The sequence below is a fragment of the Apus apus genome, chromosome 3 (genome assembly GCF_020740795.1).
Source record: "Apus apus isolate bApuApu2 chromosome 3, bApuApu2.pri.cur, whole genome shotgun sequence".
NCBI lineage: Eukaryota > Metazoa > Chordata > Aves > Apodiformes > Apodidae > Apus > Apus apus.
In genome coordinates, this window is record NC_067284.1 from 54212734 (window position 1) to 54228261 (window position 15528).

At 41.5% G+C, this 15528-nt stretch overlaps 1 protein-coding gene across 2 annotated transcripts in view; it reads left to right on the plus strand.

Annotated features, from left to right (window-relative positions):
* VPS54 (VPS54 subunit of GARP complex) overlaps nucleotides 1-15528 on the plus strand; it is a 52309-nt gene that overhangs the window by 35467 nt on the left and 1314 nt on the right. For both annotated transcript variants that reach the window (XM_051615789.1, XM_051615791.1), the window contains 8 exons: nucleotides 407-519; nucleotides 1654-1717; nucleotides 3516-3621; nucleotides 6945-7032; nucleotides 8651-8772; nucleotides 8881-8961; nucleotides 12566-12673; nucleotides 14488-14582. In XM_051615789.1, the coding sequence (XP_051471749.1) occupies nucleotides 407-519; nucleotides 1654-1717; nucleotides 3516-3621; nucleotides 6945-7032; nucleotides 8651-8772; nucleotides 8881-8961; nucleotides 12566-12673; nucleotides 14488-14582 (777 nt within the window). The remainder of the gene's footprint in view (nucleotides 1-406; nucleotides 520-1653; nucleotides 1718-3515; nucleotides 3622-6944; nucleotides 7033-8650; nucleotides 8773-8880; nucleotides 8962-12565; nucleotides 12674-14487; nucleotides 14583-15528) is intronic.

Below are 15528 nucleotides of genomic sequence, written 5' to 3' on the forward strand. Positions count from 1 at the left end.
AACAACAAAAAAACCCCAAAAAACAACTATGTGGGGAACTGCCTTGCCAACAGCATTCATCAAGTCTTTTTGCTCTCATCCATCAAGAGCTCTTAAAATTCCAGTATTTACTCATTACTTCAGTGACAGTGATCTCTGGTCTCGTAAGGATCTCCATTGCCTGGTGTAGTTTTTTTGTCCTCTATGATAGATTGAAAGAACAAATTGTGAGTTCTCTAGGCCAACACAGTGTTTTTTCTGTTTTGCTACTGTGAATTGTTGGACACCTCTTTCTAATGAAGATGAGTTTTGGGCCACTGGCTTTTTAAAAATTACTGTAGTTTTGGTTCCATGGCATTACAGGCAGGTGAAGTGTCAAGACAAGGCATTTCATTTTCTAAGCCTCCTTTGTTATGTTTATAACCAGCCTCCTTTTGGACAATGAGCGCTGGAAGCAAGCTGAAGTTCCTGCTGAGTTTCAGGATCTCGTTGATTCCGTGTCAGATGGCAGAATTTCTCTCCCTGAAAAAAAGCCAGCAGGTGTGTATCTTGCAGTCCTACTGTTAACTGATTTTATTATCAGCTAATTCTGCTGTTGACTGTTGATGGACATACTCTGATGTCACTCTTGATAGGTGTTTGCTCACTGTCTTCTGGAGGGATCAGAAGGAAGTTTATACCTTTTTTATTTTTTTTTTTTATTTTTATCTGTTACCAATGTTGACATTTCTTGTGCTGACCTTAAAAAATTCTTTAGTTTTTGGAAACCCATTTAAATGTTAGCACAGGGATGGAATGAGCTACTTTTCTATACAAGTATCTCAGCCTTTCCCAGAACATACCACTGCAGTGTTGCAAGGGATGAAGAAGCATGTGTTATGTGCTTAGCCTCCCTTGTGTTAAACAAGGATTGCTCCTTCCCACTATTTCATCTGCCAGTTGTTCAAATGACAACCAGCATGCTATGTGGCTGCTCATAGAAGTGAAAACTTGTGTACATTCAAGTATTTACCTTGCCACAGAAACCTCATTTGACCTCAGACAGGTCAATTTGTTTCCTCCTCGTGTCCTATTTCGCTCTGTGCAAAATGGGAATGCATAATGCATACTTACCTTGTGGGGATACTCATCCTGTATGGCAGTGATGAATGTGTATGAACAGCTAGAAGAGGAAGAAAATGTACAGAGAGGGGAAGGAAAAAGGAATATAGGAGATAAGGAGAGTGCATTAGGCATTAGTTACTCCAGTTACAGAACACAACACCAAATATGCTCATAAATCATTGCTCTTAAAATAAGCTCTTGCCAGGTCCTTCAAGAAGATAGGAAACAAATAATTTGAGAATGTATAGTAGAAAACCTACCAACCTTTTCTGCTTTTCTTCTTCTGTTTGTAACCTGTTGTATTTGAAGTTTCTAAGTCCATAACAACTATGGGACTTGGGGGATTTTTTAATCTAAAATTCCAGATAATAAAGTAACTTCATGGGTGGTAATGATTATGATAGATGACCAACTATATAATAAATATTGTAAAAGAGAGCAGTGCTCCCAAAGATTGATTGTGGTTTTTTCAAGTTTTAGCAAGAGAACACTTAATGTTTAGAAACTAGCATTTTTTGTGCTTGTTTTTAGTTCCACTCATCCATCTTCCTTTCTTGCTAAAATGTCTAGCTATTGAAGAAAGAAAGCCAACTGAATTCCTTATTGTTGAAGGACAAAAATATGCAACAGTTGGGTAAGATGCACTCTTTTCTTTTAGCAGTGGTTTAGTTGGCAAGAACTTTTGAGTTGTGATGATGAATGCTCACAGCTTTAGCAATTTTATTTAAATAAAAAACCCCTTTCTGTCCACAGACTAGTTTCTGTTTAGTTCCCAAGCAGTTATAAAATATTGCAAGCTCTTTACATTAAAAACCTTTTTCTTCTCTGAGTATCTAGACTGAAATACGTTATTTCATTTGAATATATTTTTTCCAATTATTTCCTGAAAATACAGTAATGAAAGTACAAGTTTGTCTTCAAAGGACATTGTTATTTTTTTCTTGCAATATAGTAGGTTATCTCCATTAATAAAAAATACATGACTCCACTACTGAATGATTGCTTATCTTATTCAGAATAAGGAGTAAGAAAATAAGATGTGGGTTATCTCTGAAGCTGCATACACTATTTCTTTGTATCCTCATTGCTTTGGATTGGAAAGTGGTTTCTTAGAGCTGGTTATATCAAAGACATTTTAAAATATGATACTCACTTCTTTCATTTAAAAGCATGCTGTGTTTCCAAGGACTATGAGGCTTTAAGCATTAAATATACATGAGAGTTTTTAGAGAGGGAGTAAAACCTGGAGATCTCAATCCCCAGAGTCCTAACATCAATCTACCCCAAACTTAAAAGTTCTGATTTACATAATATCTTTGAGCAGCTGTCATTTTATGAGTTGCTTCATGATGATGTGTTACTGTTCAGTTAGAAACAAGCTGATGGCTCAGAACTTTTGTGCCAGCCAACTGATACCACTGCAGAAGAGCATTTCAGGTCAAGTAGGATCATTTGAACATGCTTTTTAAAGGATGAAGTTTACTTAATAGATTCTGTGTTGGATAATCCATCTCTGCTTACTTGAGACTTGTTATATTTAGCTCTGTGAAACAATTGTCAGCTTCATGACAGTGCAAATACTTGCTTCAATTCTGCACACTTCTACAAACATTTTCATTATATTTAATCAAATTAAATGCATTCATAAAAAGCCTAGATGTTCCCCCAGAATCTCCAGGTGTTTATTTTTAGTTCATTGTTCATTATCTTTCTGCACTCTACTGCTTAAAGGAAGAAAGAGATTATATTTTTTTAATGTTAGAATATCTACTCTGAACATTTGATCTTCCTTTCATTTTCCTGCCATCTGTGTATTTGAATTCAAAGAATCATACCTGCTCTTTGTGGAGCCTTCTGTATTTCATCCACTAGCTCCCAAATACTGCAGTCCCTACTGAATTCAGAGGAAATGGCAGGTGTTGAGCATCTCTGAACATTTGATGCTGTTTTTTCACAGCTGCCCTCAGTCTTTTTGACCTCTTTAGCATATTCATTCCATTCTTTTCAATGGTGGTTGTTGTCTGCATTCTGTGGATTTTTATACTTGCTCAAAGTTGGCCAGAGTTATACAGTAGTATAAGAAAGGAGCTTTGGATTTTTTTTTTCCCTGCCAACATCTGCACAGGGACTTCTAGTTCCACAGCAGGTATGTTGGAGATTAAAAAGTTATACCAGTGACCCTTAGAAATTTTTTTCTCCTATATGTTAAGTACTTTTCCACACATCACCTTGTGTAATGGGTATTCTTTATAACCATCTTTATGTATATCTGCTTTTATCTTTTTCATCTTCTTAAGATGAATTAATGAGCTTATTTAATGATATAGTCTCTAGCATTAGGTAGTTTTCTATCAACATGACTGGCCTGTGTTTGATTTTTCAGCATCTTCTGTGCACAGAGATGATGTATTTGGTTGTTTCCTCTCTTGCAGGACAGTGTTGCTGTTAATAAGAATAATCCTTGAGTACTGCCAGTGTGTGGATAACATTCCTTCCATCACCACTGACATGCTTACCCGCCTGTCTGATTTACTGAAGGTATGATTCCAGATGTATTATCTCTGCTAATGAGGGGTATTCAGGGCAGAGAATGTGTCTTACTCTCTGTAATGCTTCATGTGCTTTTATGGTTTCATATAAATGATACAGAATGTCTATAAATTATTGTGTTTGTTATTGTGCCACAAGGTAACCTTTTAAGCTAAGGGCATTTAAGATGCAATTTGTTGTGTTGAATTAACTTTGGGAAGGCAGTTGGTCTTCTTGTTCACCTGGAATATTGGAAATCCCATCTAATAGTTCTTGTCATAGTTGCCTGTCCTTCAGGCTGGGTGAAGAAGAAGCAATTTGATCCCAGATGCCACAGAGATATATCTATATTCAGGAAAGAAATGAGTCTCTTGGTTTTTACAAGTCAGTAGAAGTGTAGTCAGTAGAACCATGAAAAATAGCATGGAATGAAGCTTCAGTTGTAAAACAAAGATGATGAAGACTGGGACCTTTTTGTTATTTATTTCTCACTAGAGAAGAGGAAAACTGGTAAAGCAGACACTGCAAGGTAATAGAAGCAAACAATAATAAAAGAAGCACATGAATACACCTTAAAACTGTCAAACACACACACATACAGGCTCCAAAGCCTAGTGGTTAATTTATTTCAAGGTTTTCGCTTGTGTCTTTGCCCACAAGGATTATATCAGGTATTAGAGTTCTGAACATAAGCATAATTGATAAAAGATTAACAGATTCTACTCTCCAAAAGTATGTTTTATGTAAGGTGGGAGACAGTGGAGGGGAAACACACCCTAGGATATGGACCTTTAAATAATCTTCCTGTTAGTAGTTCTTGTTTGAATAACCAGATGCAGGAGCTCTCCCCCCTGCAGCCATCATTCAGATTAATCCACAAACCATCCCCTTTGGAAGCACTAGCCAATGGAAATCAGTCAGTCAGAGACTGAGGCTGCTCCTCTTCACCTCTCATTCTCCAGCTGTTGCTTAACTCTAGCCTTGCAGCACCTTTTCACAGGCAGGCAGAATAGCAGCAGATGCCTCAAGCTTGGCCAGATTTGTGCCTCTGTTACTTCTCTCTCCCTACCATATCTTGTTCTAGTTCTATATAATTTATATTTTATTTCTTAATACTCAAACATCATGTGCAGGTTAATTACTGTATTTCATACCTGGCAGCAAGGTGCCATCAATTGGAGAGATTCCAAGAGCAGCTAGCAAAAACAAAAGCTGACTTATTACCTGATTACTTATTATTAGTGACCCTTGCAGGTTTTATACTTTGTTTGATGACTGTCTGAGCTAGTAAGCTTTGAAGGTAGCAATAGCTAGTCTTTATTGTGATGGAAACTGCAAAGTGTTCCCAGGTAATGAAAATCCAGGCAGTTTTGACCTTGTGGCTGCAACCAGTGCCAAATGACACCTGTGTGTCATGGACAAAAAACCCACGATCATCATGACTGGAGTTTAGTTGGTGCAGACAAGGGAAGGCTTGCAGCCACGGCGCCAGAAGGCAGAAATGCTTTCCTCCAAGCAGTCACAAGGAGGAGGTGTTGCTCCTTTGGTGTTTCAGGCATGCTGCTTCATCAGTGCTTTGTCTGCAGCAGGCTGCCTGGAAACTGATACCCAAGAAAGGCAGGGGGAGAGTACGAGTGCCTCTCGCCCTTTATAGGGCATGTTTTTGATGGTCTGCCACACAGTGACTTGCTGCTAACCTCAGCTGAATACCTTAGAGGAGATGAGGCTGTGTGGGCTCTATGTCTTTGGCTCAGTAGTGGATCTACTTCAGAAGTCCACCAGGAGGCATAAGAAAAGGTCTTGCTTTTCAGGAGGAGATGAAGTGAATGTTGAACAGTTTCAGACCCTGACTTCTGTCCAAGAGTAGGGTATATTGTGCCCCTCTCGGGTCAGGGGCAACACATAGCTCAGGTTCAGTTGTGGCACCAGGTCTGGGTTGCTTTTTCTGGCCCTGAATACACCACCCTGGCAGCCCAGAGTGAGTGTGTGGGGTTCACAGTTACCCTCTGTGGTCCTGGGTTTTGTGACTGACTCCAGGCAATAGCCAGAAAAATTGTTCCCTGTTTTTCTGTTCAAGGATTGTTCAATTTTGGGTTTGTTCTTGCATTCTTGTGAAGCAAGACCTGTGAAGCAGGTTTCTGCCCTGCCCCCACAATGATCTCTATGAGAGGGAAATCATTTGTGTTGCAGACAAAAGCTGCAGGGCAGCCTTGTCACAATGTTTTGTAGCTCTTTCCTCTGGTCAGCTGAGAAAGGGTCAGCTCTCCTTAGGTTTTGCCTCCCAGTTTCCACCCTAGTGTTAACAGGACAGTTCTGTTCCAACCATGAGTCTTGGGACTTCTGCTTCCCATTCAGTGCAGGAATCAAAGACAAAAGCAATGGCTCCTCTGCCTCTACTGCATCATCCAAATCAGTCTAGAATATTCGGTGTCTTCAAGCCAAGTGATGGAGTGGCGTTCCAAAATAAGACAGAATATGCTAACAGGAACTGTTTTATTGTCCAGAGACCTCTGCTGACCTGAGTGCATTTTGATGGTAACTAGAACTAAGTTAGGAAGATCAAGTCATGAGTCATCCAGTGTAACTGGAATTCTTATAGAATTGATTTTTGACATGCTTAACATCTTCTGTGCATCATTTCTTAATCTCAGTATTTTACACAGATTCAGCCACCAGCAAGTTTCAGTATTTTCAAGTTTTCTTTAACATCAGCAGTGGGGAAGGGGTAGATCCAGAGCAGGAGTTCGTTTGTTGGTCTTTTCCATTCTGGTATTACACTTGTCTGCTCTACTTAGGAAAACTAGTGAGATCCTTACACGACACTCCATCCAAGGTCCTGGTTTGAGAGATATGATTTATAGATTTCTAGTAAAACACTGCTGTTGTGTGTGACTTTTGAAGTAAGGCTGAACATAGCTAGTCTGCAGCAAGTCTGACTTGCTGCTTTTCTTCCATGCTGAGAGAAGCCTTACCCAAGGGTTTTGTAGAGAAGCAGAAATTAGTCCTGGAACTGAAACAATAAAGTAGCTGTGTTTTTAATAGCAGTATTTCTGCTTCACTTTGCTGAAATGCTGCCTTGAGTGCTTCAGCTTAGGTTAAAGTCAAGAAATACTACAGGCCACTGAGAACTAAGAGTAGTGATAAAGTTCCTTTTGTCTTTCTAGTTAACAATTACTGGACTCCTCTGTACTAAGGAGTATGTGAAACTGGTACTGGCCTTCATAATAATCTATTAATCTTGCGAAATAATATTTATGGTATTTCTAAACTGTGGTTATGTGTGTTTGTTGAAGAGTCAGCAGGCATTTTCACTGCCTTTTTCTTTCTCACAGTATTTCAACTCTAGAAGTTGCCAACTAGTGCTTGGAGCTGGTGCATTACAAGTTGTTGGCTTGAAAACAATCACTACAAAAAATCTAGGTATGGATTTCTATATTTAAAATGTCAAAGCTTATTATTCTGTCTATTAAAAAAACAAACAAACAAAAAACCCTAAACATTTATTGTAGTATGTGTTTGTGTTGTGGTGCTGTGTGTAAGAGGGTGATAAGATCTTGCTGGTTGGGGCGTAAAACGTATAAAAGCCAGTGAATTGTCTGATTAAGAGCTGCACTAAAATCCATCAAATTCCTTTGTTGTCTACTGGATCACTTTAAATGTAAAGCTTGAGTGTGTTACATGAAGGAAACTGAAGAAAAAATATACTACAGGATAGCAAGTTTTCCATGAAAACGTTTGGACTGCAGGAAGGTGTAGCTGCTGTCTCAGCAGTGGCTTTGGCATGGTTGGGAGCTGCTTGGCGTTCAGCTCTTGAGACAGGAGATAGGTAGGTAGAGGAGTGCAGCCCAACCCCTGTCTCCCCATGCCTTTTACTGAGCTGTGCAGGCCCACCTGCCCTGGGGGGCCGTGTTCTGTAACGCTGTGTCCACACGCTGCTCCTGTGGGTTGTGACCGTGTGTCAGTAACATGCCAGGCAATTTCTGTGGGTGGCTCTTCATTTGGATAGTCAGTCTCTTGTGTGGCTGAATGTCCTGCTGCAATCAGGTAACTTAAGGCTTGTTGTCTGTGTGCTGAATCCAAACTATGATTTGGGCATTAAGAGTTTTCTCCTTTTCAGCATGCAGCTGTTTGGCTGAATTGCCAGCCCCAAGTTATCTGCCAGGATTGCTTTAGCTGCTCTGAAAACCTGGGGAGGAGAACTAGATGCCCAGTTCCATGCTACAGAAAAGCCTGAGATGCTACTTGAGACCTCCAACTTTGAGCTGTATCCTGAAATCAAGTGCCTTTGGTTGATGGGATGAAGCAGGTGTTTGAACTTGCGGTTCCCATATTTCAGGGTGCAGTTCCCTTTTTTAAAGATAATAGCTTGAGGAGAGTGAGTTGAGAGGCTTCCCCCAAAGAGATCATGGGCCATAGTGTTGGAACAGACATAAGTGAGCAGAGAAAAGCTGGGTTGTGCCTTTGAAAGTTTTGGCCAGTGTGGTGACCATGCTGGCACCACCATGCGTCCTGGTGCTGGCTCAGGCCCTGGTGGACACAGGAGAGGCTTGGTTTTAGGAATCCTGCTGGCATCACAGGCAGGAGCAGTCTCTGGCCAACTCAGCACTGGCATGGCAGAGTGTTTATGTGCACCTCCTGGAGAAGAAATATTGACGCCTGGAGAATGTGACTGTGGAGGTTATGTAGCTGATCAGTCAGGTCTTGTGAGATCTTTCTGATGTCTGCATGTGCTCAGGGCTCAAAATGTCAAGTAGGCAGTTAAAGCCTCTTGTAAAATTAGTCCCTTATGATGTATCTCACAGAAGCTGGGTGTGAATAGCCAGGTACTAGTCTGGGGTCTTCACCAGGTTGAGTTTCCCTGTGGAAACAAATGCTTACCTCTGTTTGTTGTGGTTTTTTTGTTTGGTTTGTTTTTTAAGAAAGCATGTTACATTGTGTCAGATCTGTTGCTTATGTGCAAGGAGATACAGCCTATACAAGATGTCTCTCCTGTGTAATAATTACGTTCTTTTTCTTTCCCTCTCTCCTGGATTTCCAGCCCTTTCTTCACGTTGCCTACAGCTAATCGTACACTACATTCCTATTATCAGGGCTCATTTTGAAGCTCGACTGCAGCCGAAGCAGTTTAGCATGCTCAGGCATTTTGACCACATTACGAAGGTAATTCTTCTGGCATTTCCTAATTAAACACAAAGTTCTGCTTTTCAGTTGTGCTCTGAAGAATGAGTGCCATTAGATAGTAAATAAAACCTGCTTTTTCCATTACAGGATTATCACGACCATGTAGCTGAAATTTCAGCAAAGCTCGTTGCCATAATGGATAGTTTATTTGACAAACTACTCTCCAAGGTAATTGTTTATGGAAATAATTATACACTCTCTAGATTGCAATTGGAGGCCTCATTGTATACAGTCTAGATGTTTTCAAATGGAGTCTTAAACTTTCCTAATCAGGACTTGTTTGAACTCCTTCAAACTGCATAAACACAAAGCTCTGTGCTGTACTTGTGAATGTGTTTTGGTTTAACGTTCACCACCTGGGTGTCATTCACCATCACCCACACCAAAAACAGAAGTGCTTGTTTACTCCTTAAGGAGTAACAGAAATGCTTTGGCTGGTGCAGATGCTCTGGTGTTCAGAAACTGAAGTGCTCTTCTACCCCCAGCAGTTTAATCCACTGACAGCGCTTGTCTGCAGTCAGGCTGAGCTGGTTCCCATTTCCTGCTTTTCCCAATGGTGCTTCTTTGGAAGTGGGTGGGGTGTAATTTCTTGCAGCTGATAAGACAGCAAAAAACTTCTGAGGAGGAAGATTTCTTGGAAGGGAAGAACCAGCCTGGCTGTTTGTCTGTAGGTCTGGGAGCCTAGAGGTCTGTGCTTAGCAGTTCCTGCTGTGTAGCAGCATTAATAACTGTCCAAGGAAGTGCTCCTAGGGTTTTTTGGGTTTTGAACACTTGTCAGTGGAGCAGATTGGTTCTTGGCTGGATCCACTCACTCTGAGTCCCCTCAAGGTGGAATAGACCAACAGAGGCTCATCCAAAATGGGACCTCCTGGGCCCACAGATCTGACAGATAAAATACATGAGCTTTTAAAGCTTAGTGTTTTGCTTTGGATCTTATGCTCTTTAAAAAAACCCAATCAAACAAACAAAAAAACCCCCAAACAAACAAACAAAAAACCAAGCTGTTTGATAAGAGAAATAAATTATTTCTTTAGTGACAGATCAGTTGATTAGCCTGGGCCAGCCTCTTCCTAGTAGGAGCACGTGTGAGACACAGCGTCTTCCTGGTGGAGCACAAGCTGGGGACAGGCTGATTGGGGGGATGCAGTGAGGCAGCTGTAACAGGCATAATTTCTGTCTTCCTTGCTGCTTCTATTTTTAAATTGTTTATTTTATGTTGTGCTTTTTCTTTTCATCTGTTTCTTTGGGCTTTCAAATAGTGTTCCCTAAACTTATGGAGAAAAAACCCAAAGCTTTTGAACAAGGCTTCCTTGCCCCCTATTGTGTTTATACTTTTTAAAACATGTGTATGTCCTTTTCTAAAGATCCAAATAGTGGTCTGCTGTTTTTTCAGTTTCTTGCCCTACATGAAAATACCTGTTCTATAAAGTAACATGCTTTTTGGTCCCTTAACTTTTATCTCTTGAAAATAAAAGACAAATGCAAGAATTTAGATTATTGGTACAAGTTAGACCACAACAAAACAGTAATGCAGTTGATCTTCCTGATGGTGGTTAGTAAGTATCCATCCCTTACTGTCCTTCCATCTTTACAGCCCATTCTCCATTTGTGACCTGGCACTGAGAATATTCCTGTCTTTTAGAGCTCTTAAAGGCTCGAGTGAGAGTGCCTGGCTCATGTGAGTGCAACCCACAGAGTACAGGAGAAAAAGAGACCATGTGTTGATTTGCCTCCGTTCCTAACATACCTGATAATTTGGGTCATCTTGTTTATGAAATAATGAAATCTTGGCACTAAAGGCTGTGAAGAACATAAAACCAGGAAATTTGCAAATAGGCATGTCAGTGCAACCATATCAGTGTGTTCTTTTTTTATATATGTTTTTGTGAAAGTCTAAATATTTCAGTGCTTTGTGGATGATGTGGTCACCTGCTTTAAAGCGTGTGCATCTGCGTGTGCATTTCATAGCAATGTGTGTCCAGCGTGCTTCAAAAACAAACATTGCATGGTCTAGAAACCTGCACTGTAGGAGACAAATGGTTTGGTCCAACAGAAGGGACATTGACCTGGCTCTTGGGTAGTATGGACAAGTTAGTTTTGCATTTCCAGGCTTTGCATCCCTCTGGGAGCTCCTTAGAACAGGAGCTGTCTTCACACAGTGCCACGGTGGTGAGGCCACATGCTCAGCAGGGTGTTTCACAGCAGCACAGACAGTTCACAGCATCTGTCTATTAACTTTGGCAAGGAGGTAAACCAGGAGCAGGGATATTTACTAAGTGAAAAAGTAGGTTTTTTTTAAAAGCTATAAAAGTTTGTGGAAAAAAACCTGATATGAGTTCTTAGCTCTCTTGGAGCTTTCTGTCTTGTGACTGTTTGGACAGAAGAGTAGTAGATTTTTGTCTGATCCCCCATGGCATTACACACTGACCTTAGCTAGAGATAAAAATGGCACCTTGGAGGGCTGACGCTCATGTTTCTCCCTGGTGCTGCTGCTTTTCCCCCATCATGCCATTTGCTGCCATTTGCCATTTGCCTTTGTCCTTACAGCATACTGGTAAATTATAAATCATTTGTTTCCCAATTTTCATGTCTTGAGGCACAATCCTGGATGCTATGCAGTTGTCCCACGCAAGGAGCACGGCTCCCGGAGCAGTAAGCACTATTTTTCTGCTGCTGCTGTCAAAATTAGGTCATTGGTTTGGCTTTTACTCAAAGACTTTCTCAAAACTACCTATTTCTTTTTTTCTGTCACACTCAGGCAACCTTGGTCGTCTTTTGCAGTTCAGGCTAGCATAAGAGAGAGCTTCTCCTCCAGTGTGTTTGTAAATAATTTAGTTATAATGATTCAGCTCTTCCACTGCATTGTGCAAGGCTCTGTGGGGAAGTATCACCCTACCGAAGGGGACCTTCCAGTATTTAACCCAGGCCTGTGCTGGCACAGCCTCTCCACCAAGAACTGAAGAGCTGGCTTCACTGTTCCTGGGACAGTTTTTCAAAGTTCTTCTGAAATCACGTTCAGATCATCCCTATCCAGGGTGGGGACATAAGAATTTTGTTCCCTTTTTAGCAAATTTCTTGCCACCTGGTGGTTTCCAGTGTTTTGTTTCTTGGATCTCGGCCACAGGGAGAAGGGACATTTTCTACTTTGTTTTCCAAGGTATTTCTGCAGTGGTTTTGTGTTGTGGGTTTTTTTATGGTCAATATTGAGTTTTCAGGACTTACAATTTCTTTAAGCTTTCCTTTCCTTGTTTCTTAAGAAATTTGGATGTGTGTGATCTTAGGGAAGTGGTTTTCTCTCCTGAAGTACTTGAGGGGCTTATTAATCAGATGTAGAACTGCTTGTCTGTCGTTGACTCATGCAAATCTGAGAGGACCAGCTAGCAGCCCACATGGCACGCATCTGCGTAGCTGGCACAGTGATTATTTTCTCTGCATCCGTAATTCATGGAATGGAAACCAACAAAAAATGAGCAAAGAGAAGCAATTCAAACTAACAAAGATGAACAGAGGAAGTTGGGAAATCCTCCTGTTTCACACTGCTTTGAATGTTACTCTTTGCTTATAAAGCAGGACGTGCTAAAAGATTGTATGATGTGAGTCCTTGGCTGAATCAGATGATGCCCAGCAACCATTTTAATTTGTGATATGTGAAATGAATCTTGATTCCTGACATCATTAGAAATGCAGGACTTCAGATGGCTGTTGGAAACACTCATATATAAGCTGTTTTAAAGTGGTAGGAAGAAACAACTGGTTGTGTTTTCATTTGCAGTATGAAGTGAAAGCTCCTGTTCCTTCAGCATGCTTCAGGAATATCTGCAAGCAAATGGCAAAGATGCATGAAGCTATATATGATCTCCTTCCTGAGGAGCAAACTCAGGTGAATGTTATTTTTGAGATTCCTGTAACACCTCCCTTGCAAATGCACATGAACTCGGTAACAAGAGAGACTTGTGCTTTATCTATGGGGGGGAAAAAGTCTTTTCTGAGTCCTTGCAAACCCACACATTAGAGGGGTAGGCAGCAGTCACGCAGACAGCTCAGTCTGAACTGAAGTGTTTGGATGTGCAGGAAGAATGATGAGATGCAAAAAGAACCGTCTGATTCCAGCATTTTGAGCTGAATTTTAATGTCTAGAGACGTGAATCTTCAATTCAGGAATTAATGCTGAAATACTACACAAATGCAACACTTTGGGGCTCAAGTACAGCCCTTTTAGGGAATTCTTCTGTAATGCTGCTCAAACTTAGTGCCTTCTAAAGGTCTCTAAATATGTTATGCAGCCAAATTGTACCAGATGTGCTTTTTGAGTGTTTTCCTGCAGCTATTATCATAGAATCATAGAGTCATCAAAGTTGGAAAAGACCTTCAAGATCGTCAAGTCCAACCATCACGTCTACCCGTTTTTTTAACACCTCCGGGGATGGTACCTCCCCACCTCCCTGGGCAGCCTGTTCAAATGCCTCACCACTCTTTCTGTGAAGAAATTCTTCCTAATATCCAATCTGAACCTCCCTTGGCACAACTTGACCCCATTTCCTCTTGTCCTATCACTAGTTACTAGGGAGAAGAGGCCAACACCCACCTCACCACAACCGCCTCTCAGGTAGTTGTAGAGAGCAATGAGGTCTCTCCTCAGCCTCCTCTTCTCCAGGCTGAACAGGCCCAGCTCCTTCAGCCTCTCCTCAGAAGACCTGTTCTCCAGACCCCTAATCAGCCCAGTTGCCCTTCTCTGCACCCTCTCCAGCACCTCCATGTCCTTCCTATATTGCAGTGCCCAGAACTGCACACAGTGCTCAAGGTGCAGCCTCACAAAGGACGAGTAGAGGGGCAGGATCACCTCCTTGGTCCTGCTGGCCATGCTATTCCTGATGCAGGCCAGGATGTTGTTGGCCTTCTTGGCCACCTGGGCACACTGCTGGCTCATGTTCACCTGGCTGTCAATGAGCACCCCCAGGTCTCTCTCTGCTGGTCACTCCAGCCACACCTCCCCAAGCCTGTAGCACTTCCAGAGGTTGTTGTGGCCCAAGTGCAGGACCCAACGTTTGGCCTTATTGAAACTCATACAATTGGCCTTGGCCCATTGGTCAAGCCTGTCCAGATCCCTCTGCAGAGCCTCCTTGTCTTTAAGCAGATAAACACTCCCACCCAGTTTAGTGTCCTCTGCAAACTTATTGAGGGTGTGCTCGATCCCCCTCATCCAAATCATCAATACAGATATTGCTATTGCATAGATGCAAATCTAGGGACAGGAAGGACTTACCCAGCTACTGAATTCACTAAGTTGTAGTTTTGCATTAAGTTAAATGGTCATGTCATACTTTCTTTCATGCTTTCTCTTGGAAAAAAAGACTTCAGGTGGTTATACACAGGAAAGAGATTTGTTTTCTTCTAGCCTTAATACAAGATGCTAGATGCTTCAGATAACGAGGAAGAAAAATGAATGCTCCAAGGAACGTGTCCTCTAAGTGCAACATGTAACAAATAAGTGAGGGTGTATGCTGTCCTGTATGTTACGTATTTTATGTGGCCAGAAAGATTAGGAGGTTGAACGACTGGCAGAAGGGAAAAATCACCTGAATTGCTAAAACAAAACCGAAGTTTAGTGATTTCAGGTGTTTGCAGTGTATTTTGTCTCTGTAGGCAGTGATGCAAGGGGATGGTTCCTTATTCTGGTTCTGTGATTTCTCCTAGATGTTGTTTTTACGAATTAATGCAAGCTACAAACTTCACCTGAAGAGGCAGCTGGCCCACCTAAACGTAGTCAATGATGGAGGACCTCTGAATGGGTATGTTCAGGCACTTCCTTTACTGCTTAATTCAAATACAAATAAGCAGGCTTTGCCTCCTGGAAGTAAGTTGTGATTGCAGAATGCAGCCACGCTCTGTTTTAGCATGTCCCATTTGGAGCTTTCTTGCAGTAAAGGACATGACCTCTGCCTTTCCATAATAATTAGGAATGTAGTCAGCTGGGTAATAGAACGGGAGTTGAGCATTGTCCTACAGGAAACCTGCTGTAGGTTTCCTCAGTTTGTGGATTGCTTTTTCTCCTTTCGTGTGACAGCAGTAGCCACAGTTTAATTTGCAAGAATTGCATGATTCATGAAGCAGTTTTGAAACAGGGCTGATGAGTCATGGCGTTAGCAAAGTAAAAATAGGAAAAAAGTGGCATTTCATCTGTGCAATGGGCAGCTTCTGTACAGAAAATGTTTTTACAGCAGAACTAGATCTGAAAGAGATTACACTCCCAGAGTTTTTCCCCTTTTCTGCCCCAGCCCAACCTTCCATCATCAAACAGGTCAGTGGTACATCTCCTGAGAAGGTGTGGCTGGCATCACACACTTCCTAGGAAAGCGTGCAGCCTCTTGCAGGGCTGAATCCTATTGTAACTTGGATTGTTCCCTGAAACAACAGGTTTTATAATTGTTCCTAATGACCTGGAGGTGTTTATTTGCAGTGTAGTAAAATTCAGCAGGCCTACACACGTGTAAGAAAGCATTGCCTAGGGTTGAAGAAGCCTGAGATTGAAGTTAATTAATGTTTCAATGAAGGAGAGTGTTATTCCTGTCCAATTTATTCTTCCTGCTCAAGCTTCTTAGTTCATCCTCATACTCTGTGAAAAGAGTTTATCTGAGATACTTTGCTGTACTTGTGGTGCATTCACAAGAGAAAATCCACTTGCCTTTGGTCCTTCCTAAGGTGTTTGCAAGCCAGCAGGCCTACTGAAGAGCAGTG